The following is a 25,228-nucleotide window of genomic DNA, read 5'->3' on the forward strand; positions in this document are numbered from 1 at the left end:
CCACTGGCTCCCTGTCGAAAGAAGAGTGACCTTCAAACTGCTCACACACGCCTACAAAGCCCTCCACAACACTGGACCCCAATACCTCAATGAAAGAATCTACTTCTACGCTCCCAAGAGAGACCTCCAATCCGCTGACCTTGGCTGAAATCCCCCGCATCCACAGAGCCAGAACGGGAGGCAGGTCCATCGCGGCCAAGACCTGGAACAAACTCCCCCTCAGCATCATGCAAGCATTCAGGAAGAGCCTCAAGACCTGTCTTTTCAAATGTCTGGAATCAGGTAGAGCCCCTAGACCTGGCTTTCGGACGCCCGGAGCTGCCGAACCCCCTTGCCCCCCTAGCGCCTTGAGACCCTCACGTGTGAGTAGTGGGCTCTACAAATCCCTGATTGATTAATAGATTTTTCGGCACCCTTGGAGGAAAGGTCGGACCTTAAGAACAAACTAAAGCAGTTTTGAGGCTGATGCCGCAGGATTAGGAAACTGAGAAGGTTGCTGCCCCTGATGGCCTATGCAGTGCCTGCTTGAGTCTAGTCCCAGATACCGAAATGACTAGGGTGCCTGCTGCAGTGTGGTGGGTTTGACACAGCCTGTATGACAAACCTATGGAGAACCCCTTAAAGTGGACGAAAGTGCGGAGTAAACTGTCTGGCAGGGGGTGAAGGGTCCCAGGAATGCACTGTGGCCTGTCTGTCTTGGAATCGTTCGAGAGCAGAACAAGACGCTTCATCAAATAGGTGATATCTGTCAAAAGGCACAGCCATTAGGGTTGACTGCACATCACACGAAAACCATGCAGATGTCATCTCTGTGTGACAATAAATACTATACCAACTGCTTGGCTAAATCTAACTACACATTTGGCCGCATCCTGACCGTTGATGGTTTCAGAGAGAGAGGCCAGACTTTTCTCAGACTGCCAGCAAGATCTCATTGACCATATCCCAAGAGAGTGTGAATGTCGTTCAAGCAGGTAACTTGCACTGATCAACCTTGGGGCTAGGCTGGCCGGATACCTCAATTCTCTTCAACTCTGTCTGGAAGAGAGTGTGTGGGCGGGGAGGGTCTTGGAGGTCTAGGAAAATTCATTTGTGGAAGTCTAGTAGTAGAAACTTGTACCACCTGACTTTCTGGCATAGTATGTTGCATCAAAAAATGAGGGTCGCCAGACATCAGTCAGTGGAGTTTGTCTACTTGAATGTTCATAGATATGCAATAACAAGCGCTAGATGCCAGATTAACATGTTGCCAATGAACTTATTGAATGTTAGAAAAGGTTCAGAGGAGGTCTGTCCAGGCTGCAAAACCTCTGTAAATACATTTGTTTTAACTTCCGCAGAAAGAAGCTGCAAGCACAACACCTCTGCTGCAGGTCTTATCACCACAACACAAAAAGCAGTGTCTTCTGTTGTAAGTTCCCACATGGGCTTGGGGTGAACCAACCCAGTGTCAGGGAACATTTCCAAACCACTGGTTCTCTGTGAATCCATGCATAGATTGCCAGAATCATAATGCAGTGGTAAATCGTCCCCAAGGACATCTTCGAAAACCGGCCAACTTTGATCCAAGTCTGATTCAAAAAGGTGGTGGAGCAACGGGGGCAGCTCTGTTTTACAGGTAGTGTCTTGTCTGAAATTAAACAGAGAAGGACCGACTGTTGAGTTTGTGTGAATTCAGGACACAACCTCACCCAAGACTAGTTTGGCTTGGAATACGACATCCAATGAAGATTGCAGTTTGATAGAATACATACCACAGAAAAGTGAGACTAGTCTTTTTTTCCATTGAATAGCTGTTAAGTTAACACTTTCAAGTCATGCATTGCTAAGCTTTCTTCTCTATAAGGGTACCAAGCATTGAAGCCTTCAGTTTCTTAGTAGTCTTGCTTGAAAAAGGGCTAGGTCATAAAGCAGGGAGGTCAGCAACATTAATTCAGATTCTGTTAATGGGTAAATCTGACAGTACTTCACCAGCACCACTGGCAATACAGGGATCTGCAGAAGAAGCAGCACTGGTAGGCAGAAGAGAGCCTCCTCTTTTAGAAGACAGCAGCAGGTGACACAAACACAGTAGACAGACAAAACGCTGCTAATATGAAGAAAGTAGCCTTACCTCATAAGCCCAATGGCCTACTAAAGAGCTATCCCTCCTTCTCTACTGTGACTGTGAATTACTTTAAACATCAGAAACAAAACCTGCTCAGGGTGTTTTCCCCAGCTGGCAGGAGTCCAGCAACAATGTTGGAGGAACCAGCATATATTTTGGCACTGGAGAGGAAGTCTGCGCTGAAGCCAGTGCAGATCCCAAGACAGGTTCAGGAGGCACAGATAGCACTGAGGACTGATCAGCCGTAGGAACCAGAATTGTGGCCTCTGCAGATCCTTCTGCCTAAACACAGGCCAGAGGAAGCCAGCAGAGTGTTAAAGATTCACAACATAGCTTATATAAAAGCCTCAATCTGCTTCAACATCGTCAGTGGTCTATGGAATTCAGGATTAACTGTGGAATCAGCATTTATGAGAGAGACAGTTTGGCAATTACGGCTTCTCTGATGGAGAGTGGCAAGAAGGGAACGAGTCTCACATGGCCTTATGTTTTCACTTTGACTTCCAACTTACCTAAAGACTGACAGGAAAGAGGACCTTCTGTGGTAATGGGTCTGCACCCTCAACTTCGAGTAGGACTTGAACAGTTTCTGCATTATACAGCTTTGCTTTACAATACCGGATCATCTTTGGGTTCATGACACCTTGCAAGAGCCAGAGAGGTGCCCGAAACCCAATACCAGAGGTATAACTTGTGTGGGTCAGTCACAGATGGTTTTTGACAGTACCAGCAAGGTTTAAACCCTGAGGAACATAGTTCCTTTGCGACACTGGTAGTTTCAGCATGAACATTTTTTTTTAATAAAAACAAGCGCCAACATAAGAGAAGTGGGAACAAAGCTCCAGGTCTGCTTACGAAAGCGCGGAAAAGAAAGGAGCACAGGTGGCGGTAATATGTTGCTCCATTAGTCACTTTGGGGAGGAATTAAGTTGATGGGGACCCGCACGACGCTACCTACTGGTGCGCAGGAGCAATGCTCTTTAAAGCTTCCGCATCCAGTCTGGTGCCTGGGGATATTCAAAAGGTGAGGGACATGCAATTAGAAATATCTATCATAAATGTTAGTGGGAAGATAGTGAGAAACACAACACATATTTTGTCAGGGGGTACATGTCATCTTTAAGAGTGTAGGGACTGCCAATGTTCTAGATAATGGAAGGATTGCAAAAAACATCCAGTGAAGATTGCAGTCAGAGTGCATACCACAGAAATGCTTAAGCTTAGTAGGGGTTTTGAGTATAAGTAGGTGTAACCCCGGAACACCTGCCAGCGGGGGGAACCCTCCTGGGAAGGTATTGTTTCTGGAGTTTAATGCAATTTACTGTCACGGTACAGAGGGGAGGGAAAAGCTCTTTAGTAGCCCATTGGGCTTACGAGGTAAGGCTACTTCCTTCAGCTTAGCAGCACCTACCTGACCTCTGCCTACTGTGTCTGTGCCACCTGCCGCTGTCTTTTAAAAGATAAAGCCCTCTTCTGCTGGGCAGTGCTGCTAAGGCTCAGTCTCGTGCTGCTTTATCTGCAGCCCCCTGTATTTCCAGTGGGGCTGGCGAAGTGCTGCCAGATTGCTCCATTATCAGAAACTAGATTGATGCTGCTGACAACCCTGCTTCGTGACCTGACCCTTTTTAAAGCAAGACTGCTAAGGAACTGAAGACGTCAATGCTTGCTACCCTTATAGAGATGAAAGTGTTGGAAAGCATAACTTGAAAGTGTTAAATTAACAAGCATTTGTAATGCAATTGATTGAATTTTTGAGAGTTAGAGCTAATAGCATTGTAATGACAATGTCTTTTACATATGTGTTTTGGTTTGGAGTGCAGTCGCCTTTGAGACCTTATAAGTGTTTAGCAATGCAGTAGATTATCCATGGGGCTGTGCCGCCAGGGATTGAATAGCTATAATTATTGGAACGTTTCGAACAGACTTAAGCGTAGATGGTGACTTGTAACCTCCGCTTGCGGGTCTTCTGGAGGGTTACAAGTCACCCTCTACGCATAAGTCAGGTCAAAACGTCGACGCTTTCCTCTCAGCAACGGCCTGTACCATATCTTTAGTTCCCCACCATTGGATGTTGTATGCATACACTTACAGAATAATGCAAAAATATGTTGAATAAATGTCGTGGACAGGCTATAGTGTACTGATTTTTCTCAAACCAACATCGTTTTGGAATAAGGAACAGCGTGTAACTTCAAATCCTGTGATTTTCACTCTTCTCTCTAGCACGAACACCTCCTTCCCCTTCTTTCGAGCAACCTTTTATTGCTTCTGTGTGGTAATATCTTTACCGGTTGACTTATGTTTGCATTCTACTTTGAGAAATATATCTAAAAATGAATTTACTAAAAAACGTGTGGGTGCAGTTTGTATATACACATTGTGCATCTTGAGGAATTGTCTTTCAGGGTGTGCATTTACAGTTGAACAGTACTGATTACCAGTGGTTGACCGTTCTGGCAACGCCCATGTGATAACGTTTCCCTCATTACTCGTTTTTTCTAAAACTTTTTCATATTACATTGTACCCAGGTCCTGTGGCGATAATCGGGTCACTCCCATGCATGTTCTAGATACAGCATGTCTCGAAGAGACGGCACATGCACTGCATAGGTGAGACCTAATAATGCCAGTCTGAATTTTAGTCTGTTGGCATGATGATGGAGAGTAGTGTAGCAGCAGTAACCCTGGTAAAGAATTGAGCTGTACCATAACAAGTTCTGCATTTAAAAACAGAGGCCCCCGGCTTCCTACAAACAGAAGCTTTGGGTAAATACTAAACCTCAGAATCAGCAGAGGAGAGGTGTAGCTGGGGTGTTCAGCTTAATTAACACTTCTGCAGGCCCTCATGCTAGAGGAGCAGAAATCAGCAAAGGTGAGACTGTGATCTGTTACATCAAGAACATTTTTAATAACTATCTTGGGGGAAGTTAGGGGCTTGCCTGTCTCCAAGATAGCTGCATTTCAGTGAAGCTCCGACAACTCGGCTAATTATCCACAATGATCCTGGCGCACCATGCAAAAAACCCACAAAAAACACGAAGACGAAGGCAAGATCTGGAAGAGCTTGGCGGGCCCTCAGAGAGACCGACAGCACAGACCGGGTCTAGTGGTGGGGTCATGGCGATGCGCTGCGAGCGGAACCTGTTGCAGCAAACCAAGGGCGAGGCAGAAGCAGCGGCGTCACTAGGGTTGGTGTCACCCATGCGGTCCGTACCCCCCGCACCCACCTAGTGACGCCACTGTCTACATCCCCATTGCATTTCTTCTGCTCTCCCCACTCCTCCACCTGACCCGGGGATTCCAAGTGCACTCATCTACCGGATCCTACCACCATACCCATTCTCGTGATGAACCCATGATCCCTCTTCAGTAGTGGATTTCCCCCGTGTTCCAATCTCCTCTTACCTGTCCGGGGGTCGAACGTCAAAACAAACATGGCCACGATCTGATGGTGCTCGGCGGAGAGCACGGCAGGGACTGCTCCTGCGTCCCCAGGCCGGCGAGGTAGTGGGACAGAGGCCCTCACGGCGGGCGGCTCGGCCCACTCCAGCAGCGGTGCCTCGTCCGCCAACGCTGCTCTAGAGGTGTTTCACCAGTACCAGAAGCGGGGGCGGGAGCGAGAGAGTTGAACCCACCCTATTCCAGGCAGCCCTGCCCACAAACAACACGGCACCGAGACTAGCATGGACCACTTTCAGGTACACGTCACTGCCGATGCAGACCACGCCCCCTGCTGCCTTGTGGAGACCTTCAACACAGAACCATAGCAACAAGGACAGTCTTTGGAAGAACAGAAGGGGCCCAGAGCTCATTCACTTTGAAGTTGTGTAAGCGAACAGAGAGGCTTAAAGGATGCTTGTCTCTCCCAGGCACCTGCTGATTCTTTCCTTTGCTCACGCGGTCAAGTCATACTCTTGTCTCTTAATGGCTCCCATCATAACAGCGTACGTGAGGTCACGTCGGGCCACTGCCTCTAAAAGGTTGGAGAGAATCAGTCTTAAGTGAGGCCAACTCTTGTGAAACGCTAGTGAAGCGTCCTTCTCCGGGGCTAATAAGGGCCTGGCAGTGCTTGTGGTTAACTGGCTTTCGGTTTTGGTGCGAACTGGGCTTCGGAGACGCCCACATGTCCCTGTACACCACCGACCCCCGTCTACATGTCCAGGAGGGTCTGCTGTCTCGTTCGACTGTGGCTGTGCACCCACTGTACAACCAAGTCAGACACCCTCTAAGTTTTGATTGCGCTGCCCGTACCTCAACACTCGCCCTACCTCTGTACTCCTCCGTGCCCCGTACCTCCGTACGCCCCTCAGCCCCGTACCTCCACACTTCGCTCTGCCCCTACCGCCGCAGTCCCCTGTACCCCTACACCTTTGTCTCCCCTGTGCCCCTACCTTCGCACTACCTTGTGCCCTGACCTCCACACCCCCCTGTACCCTGCCTCCGTACTCCCTACCTGCGTCCCTGCCTTAGCTCCGGGCGCAGGGCTCCCCCATGCAGGTTGGTCCACGGGCGGGGCGGGGATTTTGCATTTTGGTGTCACGGTGCCACCCCATGTGATGGTGTCACCCGGTGCGGTCCGCACCCCACGCGTCCCCCTAGTGACGCCACTGGGCAGAAGGCAGCAAAAGGCAGAGACATCGAGGCAGCCTGCGGTAGAAGGGAACGGGTGCGGTTCGCAGCATCCACCACAGAACAGGCCGAAGTGGGGCCTGCGACGGGGCCTGGGAAGCCCCGTACGTGCAGCTTTGGTGTGGCAGGCGGTTTGGGCGTTGTGGGGAGTGCTGTGACAGCAGGGCAACCTCGGCACTTCCCAATGACATAGCCCCTGTGGTTGGCGTCGTAGCTGCTGTGGAGCTATTGACGCGCCCATAGCAGAGAGGACATACAGCGAGTACCCAGAGTGTTGTATACAGGGGTGAGCCCACCGCCGCATTGTATTCACAGAGCAGGAGGGGGCTGCCCCGCAGTGACAGTGGGGAGGGGGCCAGCTGCCTGGCGAAGATTGTGCATCGGCGTGCCAGTGCCCAGTAGCTCCTTGATGGCACCACTCCTCAATGTGTCATGACTATGGGGAACTCTGTAGTAATACATCAGACAGTAGCAGAAACCTTAGAGCTTTCTACTGGCACTATCCTCAAACAGTAATGGTCAGGGGAGACTACGGCATAATTAGGCTTTCCTGTTTTCAGTTTCTATTTTTGGTAAATTCTGGTGGTGTTTGGTCAGTGTTTTCCAGTGATTTCAATACCTGAAAAAACAGTGCTTTTCAGTAGCTACTCATTTTCGAGCCATAAAAAACAACTGAAACGGTGTTTTACCAGTGTTTATGGAACGCTTTGCTTTTACTATTGCTGGCTTTCTTCAATGATGCATGGTATATAGACAGTGTACGTACAGTGCATATGAAGTCCAAATAAATGTTTACAAGTCAAATTTATTGTAGTACACCATACAATATTTCTTCAGTGATTCTTTGGTCATTCGCGCACTCTTTCCTTCCCATGTACACTTTTATTTGGGAAAAGGCCCTCTCGACATTGGCACTTGAGACTGACAACGCCAAAACAGCCAGTACACAATTTGCCAACTCTGGCCACTGACGTAGCTTTCCATGGCAATACTGGCGCACCTCAAGGTTGACATTCTCTGGGCCAGGTTCTGCGACATATGTATTGAACTTGGTGCATATGGCCTCAGACGTATTAAAGCGGTCAAAAATGAAGCTGTATTTTTCAAAGTCCAGAGAAAATTCCCCTTTACGGAAGGGATCTAACACTTGTGCAGAGTACCACAGTGAGGCTTCATTGGCTTCAAACGCCATGGTTGGTGAAGGGACATTTCTATGCATCATAGCTAGCTATTTCTCATGCATGGTAAAATAAAATTTCCTGAATTGGTCCTCAAACACTTCTTTGCTTACCAAGTGGCAAGCATTCTAACAGGGAACATGTTGCAGTGCCAAAGTCACTAAAAGTGTCGCCGAGCCTACTCTCGGGGAGATGTTTGACATCAACACAAATTATGCTGAACACTTGGTGGATAAGGGTGTTTTCTGACTCTAGTTTTTTTTATTATGTCCACTACAGCAGTCATGTTTTCCTGTAAAAATCTAAGGATGCACTACAGTGTACTTTTTGTGACATCACTATCAATATGCACCCGAAAATCCTCACATTTCTTGCCTTTTGCATCATCACCAAGCAACAATTCAGTAAACGGTCGCCACATAGATAATATTGCATTCACAGCCTCTAGGACTGAGAACCACCGACTAAATGACACAGTTGGGATGACTCTTTCTTTGCTGCCACACAAAACACAAAATGAGAAATATTTACGTTTGAGTTGCCGCACATAACGAAACAGTGCGCCTGAATGAACTACAAAATAAATAGCATTCTTCATTAGCTCAGAAGATTGTAATGATGCCTTCGGCATACCATCTAGCAAGTGGCAAGGATCTCTCACAGGGAAACACCAGCTCAGGTATTGCTTTTGACAGGTCATCACATAACTTATTTTTTTTTTTTTTTTTTTTTAAATCGCTGCAAATACAAACAATATCACTCCAATCTTTGTTGAACTTGGTAATAACTCTCTGCAGCAGCATTCCAAGTGACACTGCATTGCATGTTTCCAGTATATCTAGATCTGCCATGATGGTACGTCTGTACCATCCATTTTTTGCATCACAAAATGTGATTAGCACTGCCACTGTCACCTAGGAGTAACTCTGAAATATGTTCAATGTCTGCAAGGAACACCTCTGGTAGGTATTTCTCATACATCTGTGTTGCTTTTGGTAATGTTTTGCATGCTGGTGCACGCTTGCGGAACAGATTCCCAATTGGTTCATCGGCTTGGTGTAAGCTGGTTCCAGATTGCACTAGGGCCCGTACAAATTCATGTGCCACATCCTTTTCTTCCTCACGTTTTCTTTTGAAGCGTGTCATTGTCTCAGCAAGAGATATCTGGCATAGGCTGTCGCTATTAGGTGGCTCTTTCAATTTCATATGGGTCTTGGTGACAAGATGTTCAGCAATTCGGCTTGCAGTCTTCCCAGTTACTACTGGGACAGTCACTCTGCAAAACCTGCAGATTAACATCTTTTGCCCACGCACTTCAACCATGAAATCTTGGTTTTCTAGCACATAATCTTCTGCCGTCTTTATTCTGCGGGGCATGTTGTTCTGCGCAAACTAGATCAATACAAAAAAAACACTTAGAAACCGGTTGCGTACTGTTGAGGAAATAATGAGAACGACAACATTTTCATGGTCAGGTGACTGCTGTGCAAACAGGGAAGAGCGCACTTGTGTTGCAGTTCTCATAGTTCATTTTAGAATCAATGTTTTGCAATTTGAAAAAAGTGAGCATGATGGCACGGCTCTGAGTAAAGCTAGGCTGGTTTTCACTGCTGTTTTTTTCCCCTCAGAGATTTATATGGTGCTAACTTGACCTGAAGGTATTGAAGCGCTTCACATGAGCACCTGTTGCATTACACAAGGGCACATTCATTTTTGTTAGTGACAGGTAGATTAGGTGATTTGCCCAGAATCACAGGATGTTGAGCGTCATTGCCGATACTCGAACCCCACTAGATGTGAGGTCGACTGCCCTAACCATTAGACTACATCCTCTCCTGCTGTTATTTTCAAGGTTTATGGGAGAGTCTATGCTTTAAGTGCTAGAGTTTGTGAAGTTGAAATCTTGCCAATTAGCCAAAACAATGCCACTGTTTTGGTCTTGATGGTTATGCTGCTTATTGCTCTTCTGCATCCCACTTCCCATTATCTTTCCATCCTGCATGCTGATCAGCTTCATTGCAGACTCTGCATTTGCAATTACTCTGTTAGTGCGGCACAGGGCAGCCATTTGGCCGGAGCCCTGTAATACACCACCCTGCTGATGGACTGAGCTTCTCTCCCCCATGTTAGCCAGGCAGGGGGCCCTTGCTCACGGGCCGCATTAAGAGTTTAAAGGACATTTTAAAAAGTACGCAAAACACTTACGCGTGCTGCGGCTTTCCCCGGTGCCCACCCCCCCAGTTGCCCAATAAATTATGAATTTCCTGCCTACTTAAAACATTTCAGGGGCTCCACGATGGGGTGCAACAACAACAAAGCCTCGTTACGTGCATGGTCATTTTAAACACCTGTGGATTAACCGGGTGCGGCCGCAGACAGACAAACGGCAGACCACAACAGCTCCTCTCCACCACGAGGCTGCACAATACTAATGTAGGATACAATTCGAACAATCTACTGAGTACTCACCTTTTCTGTAATTTACGTGCACAATGGACTAAAGGGTTTGAACTTCACTTAAAACTGCTCATTTTGCTCAGTACAGACCCTAGGGCGAAACTCTCAATTTATTGTTATAAGGGTCCAAATATCGCAGACATCTGGGAAACACTCAAAGCGATGCTGCATCCGCCAAGCCCTGTTTTAGCACTCTGTCTTACATCCTGTGACATCTTTATCACACTTTTTACGTCTGGTGTTTCTTAGCGTCCCTCTAAAAGGACACCTACTTTTCCAACAAATAGTTCCCTCTACCATTGGTGGAGCCAAAGACACGCATATAGAGGCACCAGAACATGGATAAGGTTAATTAAAAAAAAAAAGTAAAACATTGTATTAAGAAGGTAATTCTGTCAGCTCAGTATTCTTCACAGAAGTCCAACTTCTTCCTACCCTAGTAACCTCGGAACACGCCATCCAACAACAAAGCCTTGTTACGTGCATGGTCATTTTAAAGACCTGTGATCTAACTGGGTGCGGCCGCAGGCAGACAAACGGCAGACCACAACAGCTTCTCTCCCCCACGTTAGCCAGGCAGGGGGCCCTGGCTCACGGGCCGCTTGAAGAGTTTCAAGAACATTTTAAAAAGTACGCAAAACACTTGAACATACCGCCCCTTTCCCCGGTGCCCATGCACAGTCGCCCAATAAGTTATGAATTTCCTGCCTACTTAAAACATTGCAGGGCCTCTTTTCCATTCCCTTTCCCTCTCCTATGTCTCCTCTTCCCCTTTCGCTGTGATGCATCGCCTCTCCCTTCTCTTCCTTTCCCTCTAATTTCACACACTGCATGGTCATTTTAAAAACCACAACAGCTTCTCTCCCCCATGCCGCCGCTTTCCCCGGTGCCCACCCCTAGTCACCTAATAATGTATGAATTTCCTGCCTACTTAAAACATTGCAGGGGCTCCACGAAGGGGTGCAATAACAATGCCTCGTTACGTGCATGGTCATTTTAAAGACCTGGGAAATAACCGGGTGCGGCTGCAGGCAGACAAACGGCAGACCACAACAGCTTCTCTCCCCCACGTTAGCCAGGCAGGGGGCCTTGCTCACGGGCCGCATTAAGAGTTTCAAGGACATTTTAAAAAGTACGCAAAACACTTGCGCGTGCCGCCGCTTTCCCCGGTGCTCACCCCCCCAGTCGCCCAATAATTTCCTGCCTACTTAAAACATTGCAGAGGCTCTACGAAGGGATGTAAGAACAACAGCACCACATACATTACAGATGGCAAGCGCTTTACAGAACTGCACAACACTCCCAACATTTACCTTGGATGGCTCAAATTAAAATAGGCCTCGAAACACTGGCGGTCGTCGTCTCGGTTGCCTGAAGTGTGGTGATGTGTGTGGGGCTAGACAAATTCCGGACAGTATTTTCAATGGCACCTTGCCACACCCACCAACCGTGCCAACCAATGTGTCTCCCCTGAATTTAATGGGGGTCCGTGACGCACATTCGGAGCTGCTCCCTTCTCGGGTCTAAATTGCAGTTTGATCTGCAGTGCTTTGGCTCCATCAAGTAGACAAGTAGTACAACCGCAATGAAAATCAGTGACACTCTGTTTCAACCGGGTCAGCTGATTTTCATCCGGTAGGGTACTGTCGGGCAGAGTCGGTTTTAACCGAATTCGGACAGCCTAGGCATACTGTACTGTTCATACCACTAAGAACACTGCCCCGCCAGATACCAAACAGAGAGTCCTGCCTTATGTAGGCAGAGAGGCGTGGTTGGCAGACTGGCGACGGTGGTAAATTGATGTGCCAGTAGCCTGCGGCTGCTCGCGAGTGCCGTGCCCCACTGTGGCTGTGCCTGGGAAAATGCAGCTGCCATAAACTAATCTGCAATAAAGGCCTCAGTGGATCCCATTGTTGCCTACTATTTCACCAGTCATTGGGGACGACTGTGGTGCGCGGTTCTAACCATAACAAGAACGCCAGATAGCTCGGGCACGCTATGGGCAAGACTGATAAGACCCAGCTCAAGCTCCACTTAGAATCGCGTAATACACCAGAGCCGCAAGAGGCGGACACGAATGCCAGGGAATCAGGTTTAGAGACCAATGGGACAAAGACACAGACAGAACTGAAGCAGATCCTCGCTGCTATGTAAGTCAGACTGGCGAAAATAGATGGGAAAATAGAGGCCCTCTCATTCAGAATGGATAGAATGACGGAGAGACTAGACAAACATACAGAGAGGCTGGACTCAGTGGAGAGGAGATGGTGTGATGCCGAAAACGTGATAACTGTGGAGTCGGCGGCACACAAGAAGATGGACAAAATACTCCAGTCCCTACAAGCGAAGGTGGAAGATTTGGAAGCACAATCCAGAAGAAATAACATAAGGAATGTGGGTGTGGTGTAGAAGACTAATATTGATAATATGGAGCAATTCGTGAAGCGTCTCCGGATTACCCACATGGGAAGAGACATTCTCGGAGATCTTTGTGGTGGAACGCCCCCACTGCTCCTTGGCGCTCAGGCCAGTTCCGGGGGAGAGTCTCTACCCCATTACCACAAGGCTTTTAAATTATAGAGATCGGGATGCTGCGCTTTGTGTAAAGCACAACACCTGAAGACACTGCGATACAAAGGTACTGAACTGTCTTTATATCCTGATTTCAAGAAGCGAGTCCAAGAGGCACAACGGCTATTTGTCCTGCAAACAGGAAACTCCGCAAAGTCCAGCTAGAATACAGTATTTTACACCTTGCCAAGCTGCGCGTTATGTCGGAGAGGAAAGTGCACTATTTTACAGAGCTGAAGCAAGTACTCCACTTTATCAAGCAGGAGGGAGGGGGCTGGGAGTAGACGTAGATTTCAACGTGCCATCTCCGGGGACAACGAGGATACGCGTAGCACAGAGGAATAGTAGGATGATGCACTTAAAACACAAGGTCTTCTGGAAGTTCTTAGAATCAGAAATGGGGGATTCCCACTGCGGGGATCCTGGACCGACAGTAGTCAGGACGCATTCTAGAGACTGGTACTATATCTACTATTGTTGTCCAATGCCGATCTATAGCTGTTAGAGACTAGAGGTGGTGTTCCTCCACACTATTCCAGATCACGGGAAGTAGGTAAGCACTTATAAACAGCGGAACACACAGGGTTGGCGCACATATGGAGGTTCACTATCCGGATGGTACAGGAAACATGCACTACTTCGCCGTGCATGATATCCATACCCATATACTCTTCTGGATAGTGTCTAGGAGCCTAGTATCCCGGGCAGTCGAATGCGAGCCGCTCCCTAGCACTTACTCGGACCATTCGCCTGTGATGTTGGAGTTGGAACTCAGGGGTCCGAGAGCCACTGCGTTCACCTGGCAATTCCCTCCTTATTCCCTGCTAGACTCAGTTTTCAGGACTGAAATAGCACAGGCCATAGGGGAGTACTTCATTGATAAAGTGGGGTTGGTCGATAGTTTTGCCACATTATGGGAGACTTTTAAAGTTTACATTAGAGGTATCACAATCTCTAAACATGGGGGACTCCTCAGATCGCTAAGGAGTAGACTGACACGTCTAGAAAGGGAGATAGCCGATATGGATTCAAGGCACCATAGTGCGGGAGATTCCCGTATTTTGGTGGAAATCAAGACTAAAATGGAGGAATACCATGAAACAGCCAACAGCGAGGTCAAGCATTTTGGCAAATATGCTGTTGCTCGGATGTATGGTGAGGGGGAGCATCAGGTGGCCACTTTGGCAACACTGATGCGCCCCAGAAGGGAGACCGAGGTGATCATAGGCATTCAGGACGAAGAAGGGCGACTACTGTATGACACAGACCGCTTCGCAGACAGGTTTCAAAGATATCATGCCAAATTATATTGCATGTGCATTAAACCAGATGAAGCTGCCACTAATTATTACCTAGAGCACATAATTATGACGTGGCTTACAGTAGAGCATAGAGAGCACCTGATGTCTCCTCTGTGCCCTGCGGAGATGAGCGTTGCACTTACCAGCATGCAGGCTGACCAGCAAGGCACAGATGGCCTTATGGTGGCATTCTATAAGGCCTACCAAGACCTCCTTATTCTGCATCTGGTCACACTTTACGAAGAAATGGTAAAGGCTGGTGTGATGACTCCCCCCGATGTGCGAGTCCTTGATAGTTACTCTCTTAAAACCTGACAAAAGTCCCTATAACTGCTCCTCGTACAGGCCTATATCTTTATTAAATGTCGACACTAAACTTCATGCCAAGGTCTTGGCGAATAAGCTGGCTCCCCTAATACCGGGAATGGTGCACCCGGAGCAAGCTGGATTTGTGCCAGGCCTCTATACAATGTATAATCTCTGCACATTGTTTGGTGCCATGCAGCGTATAGTCCCGTAAGTGAGGGCAGTCGCTGTATTTTTTGACACAGAAAAAGCGTTTGACTCCGTTGAATGGGCTTTTATGTGAGTTGTCTTCTGCTGAATTGGAGTGGGAGAAGTGTTCCTGCGGCTGATCGAGGTCTTGTATGCGGAACTAATGGGCCGGATCCGAGTGGGAAATACTGCGACGCCCTCAATTGAGATCACTAGGGTGCCCAGGCAAGAGTACCCCTTGTCACCCTTGCTATAAGCTCTTGTGGCAGAACAACTGGCGTGCGCCCTCTGGGAGTACCACAGGCAGAGAGGCCTGCGCTTTCCCGGATACACTCTCGTAGTTTTGAAATATGCTGATGACATGTTACTATATGTCCGCAGCCTAGAGAGTAATCTCTCGCCCATAATAAGCGAAGTAGTGAGATTTGGGGGGCTCTCTGGTCTCAGAGTCAATTGGAAAAGGTCCATAATTTTCCCACTCACCCCGGCTATGACACCAATTCCCTGCATTGGACAACAGATCCCGTCCGATACCTGGGGATACAGATACACACAAATCCAACGCAAGTCTTTAGGGACAATTACGGCAAAGCAATACACAAACTAGAAGACTATGTTGAGCGCTGGATCAAGCTCCCACTGTCGTTATTGGGACGAATAGCTATCATGATGGTGGTACTCCCCAGGTTTTTATTCTCGTTTAAAAATATTCCAATGCTCCTGCCACAATCGCTTTTTGCCGCATTGCGATGTTATGTTATGTTATGGGCACTTCTAGAGCACGCGACTCACCCTGGGGCATCTCGGCGCTATACCTAGTCATCTGCTGAGAAGGGAAGAGAAGAAAGGGAAGACACGTCGACTTAGGTAAAGGACTCTAAGCGATCAGAACAGAAAGGTTTTCAGTTGTTTCCTAAAAATGGTGAAGGAAGGGCAGGTGCGTATGGAAAGTGCGTTCCAGTAACGTGGTGCAAGATAGGAGAAGGCCTTGCCGCCGGCGCGGGTAAGACGGATGAGGGGGGTCTTCAGGAGCTCCAGCGCATTTGATCGTAAGTTAAGAGTAGAGGTAGTTTTTGTTAATTTATTTGCCAGATATTTGGGACCTTTACCGTTTAAAGGCCTTATACGTGAGGCAGCAAGTCTTGAAATGTGCTCGTTTCGAAATAGTGAGCCAGTGAAGGTCTGAGAGTAGCGGAGCTGACGGCGTACCTGCGGGGAGATTTAGGATCATTCGAGCGGCGGTGTTTTGAATAACCTGAAGTTTTTTTTAACAGTGTCGGGCCAAGTTCCGCCAGCAGAGCATTACCATAATCGAGGCTGCTGATCACCATAGCCTGGACTAGAGTTCTACGGTGCTTGATGGGGAGAAAGGGGAGAATCTTCCGTAGTAGTCTAAGGCAAAAAAAACAGGAGCTAGAGATTGCAGCTACATGATCTTTCATGGAAAGGGTCTGGTCGATTTTAAAGCCCAGATTTTTCACTACTTGCTTGGGCGCTGGTGCGGTGCCCAGCTCCGGTGGCCACCATTTCTCAGACCAGTAGAGAGGAGCCTTCCCAATTAGCAGGATTTCCGATTTACTGGGGTTCAATTGGAGATAGTTGTCAGTCATCCAATTGGAGATGGTGATCATTCCAGATGCGAAGCGTAGGTGTTCTGTGGTTGCGTTGGGGTTAATTTTAAAAATAAGCTGGGTGTCGTCCGCGTATGAGATTGTCTCAAACCTGCATGATTCTGCAATCTTTGCTAAAGGGGACATGTACAAATTAAACAAAGTGGGGCTGAGACAGGAGCCCTGGGAGACCCCCTTGTCCAGGTGGCATTTGTCAGAGCGATAAGGACCCAGCATGATTGTTTGCTTTCTATCCGATAAGAAATTTTGTAGCCAATTTAGGGCATGGTCTTGGATGCCGCAGGCCTGCAGTCTCTCCGACAGCTTAGACTGGGAGATCGTGTCGAATGCTGCGAAGAGATCCAAGAGGACCAGAATAGCTGATCCTCCTGCGTCCAATTCTTGCCTCAGTGAATCGGTTACCGCCAGGATTGCAGTTTCCGTACTGAAACCTGGACGAAAACCTGATTGCGAGGGATCTAGCACATTGTTTGATTCCAAGTAATTACTCAACTGCCTGTTTATGGCAGATTCAAGTAATTTACCCAGCACCGGAAGTAGTGATATGGGGCGGTAATTACTGAGGACAAGAGGGTCTGCCGTTGGTTTTTTAAGGATGGGGCGGACAAATGCTTCCTTCCAAATGTAAGGAATGACGCCCGACCTGATGGAGCTGTTGAAAATCCCTTGAATTTCCGGTGCACAGCAAGAGGCTATAAGGGCCAAGGTTCTCGGGGGGCACGTATCACTAGGAGAGCCCGATTTTGCCGATAAAAGCAAAGTGTTGACTTCTGTTATAGAGAGAGGCTCAAAGTGTTTGAGATTGCCAGGAAACATTAAATTGGTTGCTCCAGTATTGCTGAGGGGGGTAGTGGGCAGAGCTGGTGGAGAGGGAAAATTGGCATATATTAAGTTGATTTTTTCCTCGAAGTGGGTTGCAGGGGAGTCGCAGAGTTCCTGTGACTCCGTTTGAGGCGGTCGGCAGGCTTTGGGGGAGACAAAGTCTTTGACTATGTTGAATAATGATTTTGACGAGTTGGTAGCTTGGTCAATTTGTTTTAAGATGAAAGATTTCCTAGCTATTTTTATGTTTTGATGATATTTGGCAAGGGATAGTTTATAAGTGTGTCGGTCCATGGGGGTTTTACTAGTTCTCCAGCATCTCTCTAGAGCTTTACACCTGGATTTCTCCGCGCTGAGTTCCCCCGTATACCAAGGGGCTGATTGTCGCTGTTTGGAGGGGCGGAATTTTTTAACGGGAATTAGGGCATCAAAAACTGAAATTAGTCTGGAGTCGAGCGGTTTCAACCGCCCCAAGACATTTAGCTCTGCTGGTGTATCTGCCTGAGGAAGCGCATTATAACTGGCCTCGAAGGCTTCCAAGGATAGGTTGTTCCAGGGTCTGCGAAATTGGTATAGGTGGGTATTTGATCTAGGTACTAGGTCGGAGGACACTTGTCGTAAGGAGAAAGGGACCATGAAGTGATCAGACCATGTTAAGGGGAGGTGTAGGAGCCCTGACAAAAACCCAATATTAGTGAAGATTAGGTCAAGAGCGTGGCCCGCCTTATGCGTGGGGGCCATTGAGAGTAGGGAGAAACCGATTTGGATAAGGCTGTTTAAAAGGTTGCTTGTATCTGGGTTGTCCACAACTTCACCATGAAAATTGAAGTCTCCCAGCAGAATTAAGTTGCTGGAAGCTAGGGCTTGCAGGGCAATCAGTTCGGCTAGTTCGTTTGAAAAAAGGGACTTTGGCCCCGGGGGTCGATAGATCAACGCCCCATTCCAGCTATCCGATGGAGATCTGGTCAGCTTAAAAAGACCTAGCTCAAGACTAGTCGTGCAGTGGGTGGAAGTCCATTGGACGTTTAGGTGATCTTTAAAGGCTATTGCAATCCCACCCCCCTGTTTGCCCTGTCTATCTAGGTGGATAAACTTATATCCATCAGGAATAGCCAGATTGACCTGGGGGAGATTAGAGGGGTTAAGCCATGTTTCTGTGAGAAAGCATGCCTCTGGGGAGTAGGAGTTAATCATGTCCCAAATTTCAATGGAGTGCTTAACCAAGAATCTGACATTACAGAGCAGAAACAATGGAGTGGGTTGGCCTATATCCGCCACGATGTCCCCCATTTTCCCGGTCGGGGTGTTTATATTTCAGCGGAAGGAACATGTCTTGCAAGTCATCGGTCCATCTAGAAACAGAGGAAACTTATCCGGGCAATTTCCCATGGTAGCAGACTGAGAGACGTATTTCGTACTACAGTCTAGTAGCGCCTTGGGCGGATAGGCTAACCGTTGAGGTAGAAAAGAGGGGAGACTACTTCGGGCAGCATTTCTGGGCTTAGGGCTTGATTGGGCGCAGACGGGCTTGCCTTCGGCGCGCCCGCGGCGCGCACGCTGCGCACTTGCGCTCAGACATCAGCTTTTTATGCCTCTGATGCCATGACCACTAGACCGCCTCCCGCTTGTGACCCCCAAGATGGCGGCTGTCCCAGACAGGAGATCAAGTCTCTGCCTCCGGTGCCCAAGAGCGTGGCTCCCGGGGCAGCACAGCCAGCGAAAATGTGTGAGTGCAAGAATGCAGCCTTTTAATATTTTGAGCGACTTAAAATGAAGGTAGCAGCGCGCCACAGACAGTGAAAAACGCGGGTGCAAATAGCAGACAATAAGTTAATAATATTAAAAGTTGTTAGCAGCAGCAATGAATAAAAACAAATACCGATTACTAACATGCTTTTCCCGGCTTCCACCTCAGGAAACTAGGTGGAGCGCGTGCGCTCAGACATCAGCTTTTTATGCCTCTGGTGCCAGCAATGAATAAAAACAAATACCGATTAATAACGCTCTTTTCCCGGCTTTCCCTGTTGCTCCTGTTGGCCTGGGCTGAAAATCACCCTAGGATACGGAGGGGGTCCAAATGATCCGGACTTAGAGTTATATTACAGAGTATCGCAGAGTACCGTAGCATATCATTGGCTCCATGGCCCACACGACTTGCTACAATCTATATATGGAAAGGGATGCTGCGAGCCCTCATACCCTTCCCAGAAGGCTTTTTCACAACCCAACGCAGTGCTATGGCATATTCGGTTCTCTGAATACCATGGTGCAAGCCTGGAGGCATTTGCTAGAGCACCCTCCGGCTCCCTGCTATATTCCTGGCACATCTTGGTAGAGTGGTGCACCTAGTTCCAGCTGAGTCAGGAGAAAAGCAGGGTGAAGACCCTGCACAGCCTAGGGATAAGCACAATGGGAGACCTATTCCGGCAAAGGGGGTGGGGGAGACGGGGAGAAGTAAAGGGTTGCGATGCTTACCAAGATAGAGCAGAGACACAGACACCCCTCACCTTCTTTCAGTACTTCAGAGTCTGGCATATATTACGAGATCTCTTAGGGGACGACTTGCAAGAGCCTCCAGGCCTGCCAGCGCTGTCTTCCTTGATACAGTCAGAAACTCCTACTAAATTAGTAACAAACTTTTACACTCTAGTGCAGGAGGCACGTAGACCAGGAATGACAAAGGCCCGTTCGGAGTGGCAGAGGGATCTTGGTAGGACCATAGACGAGAGCTGGAGATACTGTTGCTCTGTGACCAAGACAGTAGCGCTGAATGGACGACATAGACTAATACAGTATGTATATGTCAACCGAGTATATTACACACCAGAGAGGCTCTTCAAATATAGGTTGGAACGCCCAAGATGTTGTGAGTGTGGGGCTGAATTTGTACATGTGGCATGACATTGCCATGGCGTGACTGAGTTTTGGGGATCGGTATTCCAAGAGTTGGAAGCCATTATTGGCTCCTCCCTAGAGAGGGATCTGATCCTAGCCGTTCTGGGCTATGACAAGGGGGTGTACAAAACAGATCGAAAACTAGTGGCCATTGCACCACAGTTGGCAAGGCGCGGGGTGGTGATGCGTTGGGCTAGAGGCCCATTTCCAACTTTAGCAGAGTGGCATGCAGACATGGTATTCTGCAACACGCAGTCAGATGCATATAGTGAATTACTTCCCCCTCAAAGCCACCCTAAGAATTACTGGGGCCCATATCAAATATGTCTCGTGGGTAAGGAGACAGGGGAGGCGGAGGGAGAATGAACAGAGGTACTGTAATTTATAGATGCAAGTGGAGCTGAGGCAGAATGAGCCCTAAGAATGGGCAGTGAATAGCGGGCCTCGGGCTACTGAAGGGTTGGTGTGACACTTGGGGCTGAAGTCGAACCGTGGTTGATATGAAAACAAGATGTGTATACCAGATCACTGCCGTTGTCGGGATTATGGCTTTGATGCGATTTACCAAACTACTCGTAATGATAATGGTTCAAATGTTAACTGTTGAAACGGTTGCTCTGCATTGCGCTACCAATCAATCAATCAAATGCTTTATTTCGATAAAAAGATATCATAAAAGCATTACAATAAAAACAATAATTCATTTTAGCTTAAAAGTAATTTTTTACAATAAAAATGGAAAGTATCATAAATAAGTTTTTTTTTAAAAACGTATTAAACAATTATTTTGAGCCTGTTAGTTCTAATGCGCCATGCCCAAGATAGAAATTTAGAAAGGGCACAAGCGTACAATGATCGGGAATCAGACCTTAGAATGCGTAGCGCCTCAACATGCTGCCTAGTACCTAGTGAGCGGCATAAGTGTTTGAGCCATCTACTTCTTGGGAGCGTGTACGCTTGGCATTCAAATAGGAAGTGTGCTACAGTCTCCCTTCTAGATATACAGAAGGGACAAAATGTTGTCGTCTGTGCAGGAAGGTTCCATCCAGATGTAAAAGCATGGAGTGGGAGAGTCCCGGTCCTAAATTTAAAATAAAGGGTCCTATCAAATGGTCTCTCTATAATATCTAAATATAATTCCCGGAAGGGCAGGTCTTTGAAGCTCAGAAAGTCCTCCGTGAGTCTACCTAATATACAGTTAGAGTTCCGTTGGGATGCAATCCAGTTCCAATATAAGATTTTAAGTGTAGCTTTCGGTGGGGAAGACCTGCTTTCCCATGCAGAGCTTAGTCCTAGATTGCAAAGGAGGGTTTTTATATCTTTCAACCATTTAATCTTATACCACCCGGGAAGTGACATGACTTCAGAGAGGCCTTTGGCGTAATTGGCTAATTCCGGGACACGCCACAACCGAGCCCATAGCAGTAAAGGGCGAAATTTCGCCGACTCATCAATTGGACGGCAACCCAAATCAAGCAACAGTGGGGTCATGGGAGTACTCTGAGGAAGTGACATAATAGCCCTACAAAACTTTCTCTCAGATCTTGCCAACTCACTAGAGTTACATGAGCCCCATAGCTCTGCCCCATAAAGAGCAGCGCTGACTCCCCTTGCTGTATAAATTTCCATAACAGGGGCTATGGGTCTAATTGCGCAAGAGCGCTGTTCCTTTAGGAGTGCCCCTGTCACCCTTTTATGTGCTAGAAACATTTTGCATAAATGGGGGGCCCAGAGCATATTGTGTGTAAGGCGAATGCCGAGATAATCGAACACATCCACCCTCTCTAGGGGTACAGAGTTCAACCTCGGAGGACGCACAGGTTTCTTTGGTGGGTTCATCACGAGAAATTTCGTCTTGTCCGTATTAATTACTAGGCCCCTTTCTGCACAAAAAGACTGAAAGTTATTTAATAATTTTTGGAGGCCCATTGGGGATTTGGAGAGTAAGAGTGTATCATCCGCGAAGAGGAGGGTGGGAATGCGTTTCCCCGCCAGGGATGGTTCGTCTGAGGGGTCTCTCAGCAGGTATTCAACCACACCATTAACATAAAGAGAGAACAGGGTGGGAGCCAGCACACAGCCCTGGCGGACCCCTCTCTCTACCGGAATTCTGTCAGTTTTTTCTCCCTCCCAGCCCCATCTAATCTGCGCAAAGGTGTTTTCATGCAACCTTACGATTAGGGATAATAAATAATGCGGTACCTCCAAATCAGTGAGCACTCTCCAAAGGGTTGCTCTCGGTACTAGGTCAAAGGCAGTCTTCAGGTCGATAAAAGCGAGATAAAGACTGCCCTTGGCCAAGACCACCACCTTCCAGTATACAAGCAGTAACCTAAAGGCTTGTTCGATTGTGCCAGTACCTACTCTAAAACCCGCCTGGAGGTCGGAAAGGATACTGTTTTCGGCGATCCATTGGAGTAGTCTGACCAACAGGACCTTGCCAACCACCTTTTGGGTTACATCGAGCAAACTTATGGGTCTATAATTGGATGGATCGTCCCTAACCCCTTTCTTAAAGATAGGCACAACCTCCGCGCCCTTCCATGATGCGGGAATGGGTGCACCCCTGCTAATAGCATTAAGGAGAGTATGGATCAATTTTCCCCATTTCAGAATGTCGGAGCGCAGCAAGTCCCCAGGAATGCCATCAGGACCAGCGGCTTTTTGAGGCCTAATGGTGCTGATTGCGTATTCGACTTCTTTGGTAGAAAAAACAAAATCTACCAATTCTGGCCCGCAGGCAATAAGAGGTACAATTAAGCATAGGTTGCCAGCGGGTTGATCGACTGTCATAAGTGGGACAACAGGATTGGTACAGTCCGGCAACCAGGCTTGTTCTTTATTAGAGGGGGTTAAAGCAATAACACTGGCTTGGTTAGAATATAATTTGGAGAAGTGAGTGACCCACGCCTGGCTGGTGATGTTACACGTTATAAGCTCATTATCCGGTCTGCTTCTGGTTCTGATTGTTTCCCAGAAGCGTCTAGGGTCCTTTCCAGAGCTAGCCTCTTTTAGGGTACACCAATACTCTAGGTCCCACTCCTTTCTAGCATTTGCCAGGATTTTCTTATAATTTTTCCTTGCTCCCTGGATCTCTACTTGAATTTTGCTTTTAATGGCCCGGATCAGAGTGGTTTTAGCATATCTGCAGGCAGGTGTGAACCACTCCTGCTTGCCCCTAGGATTTTGAGCTGCCATTTTTTTTCTATTCCCACACTTTTTTTTAAGGAAAACATTTCCGATGGTCTCAAGAGTTCCCTCGAAGATGGATGTAGTCCTTCCTATGAGGGGAGGAGTTAAGTCAATGTTGTCCAGTTCGGTTTGGGAAGCCATAAGGATTGTGTTAATAGTATTAAGCTTGATTTCATCCCCTGCGACCATCTTCCACTTCAGACGTCTCCCGCAAGAGGAGACAGAAATAGTGTCTGTTGATCTGGAAGAAGGTTTGAGCACTTCATTCGGCCAGGGATTCTTAAGGGACAAGGAAAGCGAGTTATGATCGCTTTCGATAGTAGGCAAAACTATCATATCCTGAACCAAGCCCCAAAGAAAAAAATCAAGCATGATATAGTCAATCCTTGAGGTGCGGTTCTCTCTATTATATGTGACCGCACCCATAGGGTCAGAATTTGTGCGGCCATTGGCAGCTCTTAAGCCAAACTCTAGCGTTAAAGCATTCAGCTGGATCGCTGTTCGTGACCATTTTTTAATCGGGGGGATGGTTAGGGTAGGAATACCCCATCTAACATCATCCTCACCTGGGTCAGAAATATCGACCGCTGTGAGAGGCTCATAAGTACAGTTAAAGTCTCCCGCAACCAGGACCTGGGCTACAGCTGAGTTATTCCTAAGTTCCCATTCGAGGGAAGACACTGTCGAGGACATTGAGCCAAGTTTGGTACCTCTAGCGTAAACATTATACAGATCGAGGGTAGGACCCATATGGGGACCTCTTAAAGAAATTCCTAAGATATCAGGGGAATTTTTTTTTTTTTTCCGGTCTATTCGACAATTCAGGGCAATATTTACCCATATGAGCAAGCCTCCAGATGGCCGACCTTTGCCATTTCTGGGGAGATTGGCTGGGACAAAGTACGTGACATATCCAACCCGGTAAATCGGTTCTAGAGACCATGTCTCCTGAAATAGGCAGATCATATGAGCCTCCACTAGGGCGTTCCACTCAGGTGAGCACAGTTTCCTTTGGAGGCCCGCTAGGTTCCAGCTTAAGATCTTTACCGTGCGCTACCATAAGTAACATGTATTAGTTGGACTGCGGTCATGATGTATCCAGTGGATCTATATGTATATTATAGTTTGCCAATAAAGAAAATAATAAATAACGTTCTTGGGGACTGTGCAAGTGCCTAATATCCATAAGTGTACTAAACATGATCATACGACTCACACCATTTGCATGCTTATAAAGGGCCTATAGTTGATATGGGGTCTAGTTATACGAGTAACCCACACACAAAGCAGATAGAGAGATGGTCTGAATTCAGTGCATGATACTCACCTAAGCATTTTGTGCAATTTATCTTGATTCATGCCACTTCCGTTATCAGTGAAGGTCATGCACATATTGTGCCTTATGACCGTCTTATCAATCCATATTTGTTTGGCATTCACATCGGGATCATATGCGTTATCTGAAAAATAAAGTTATTTTTAATATAATTACGTTTCTTGAAAGCTTTAATCACTGGTACCCAGCATGGGTGACCAAAAGTAAACCTCCTGCTATGAATTCACTCATTTATATGAAGAAACAGATATTACACAATGTAAAATCCAGAGAGAAATATTGTAAACGCACATCAATAATAATCATGCAAACAAATATATTGGTGTGACAGCTCCAGTATAGCTAAGGTGCCTTTGTACCTCCCAACAGGAAGTAAAAAGTGTCTCCTCAATGTTTAGCCAAAGACTACTACAATGCGTTTATCCACACGAATTCCAGACTTGTGGTTCGGCATGTTAAATTTAGAAAATGGATGACTGATGTATTTTTTACTCACCTGAAATTTTGATAGAAGGATTACTATGGATTTTTCCACACGACAAGCAAAAAGTCAAATTTGAACTGACAGAGACGCTACCGGGACACATCACAGATATTGTAAAATCATCGAGCCC

At 47.2% G+C, this 25,228-nt stretch overlaps 1 protein-coding gene across 1 annotated transcript in view; it reads right to left on the reverse strand.

The window, feature by feature from the left end:
- MORC3 (MORC family CW-type zinc finger 3) overlaps nucleotides 1-25,228 on the reverse strand; it is a 684,179-nt gene that overhangs the window by 524,318 nt on the left and 134,633 nt on the right. Inside the window, exon 3 of the mRNA XM_085621291.1 lies at nucleotides 24,606-24,738. Coding sequence (XP_085477417.1) covers nucleotides 24,606-24,738 — 133 coding nt within the window. The remainder of the gene's footprint in view (nucleotides 1-24,605; nucleotides 24,739-25,228) is intronic.

This window comes from Triturus cristatus, chromosome 8 (genome assembly GCF_964204655.1).
Source record: "Triturus cristatus chromosome 8, aTriCri1.1, whole genome shotgun sequence".
In the NCBI taxonomy this organism is placed as follows: domain Eukaryota; kingdom Metazoa; phylum Chordata; class Amphibia; order Caudata; family Salamandridae; genus Triturus; species Triturus cristatus.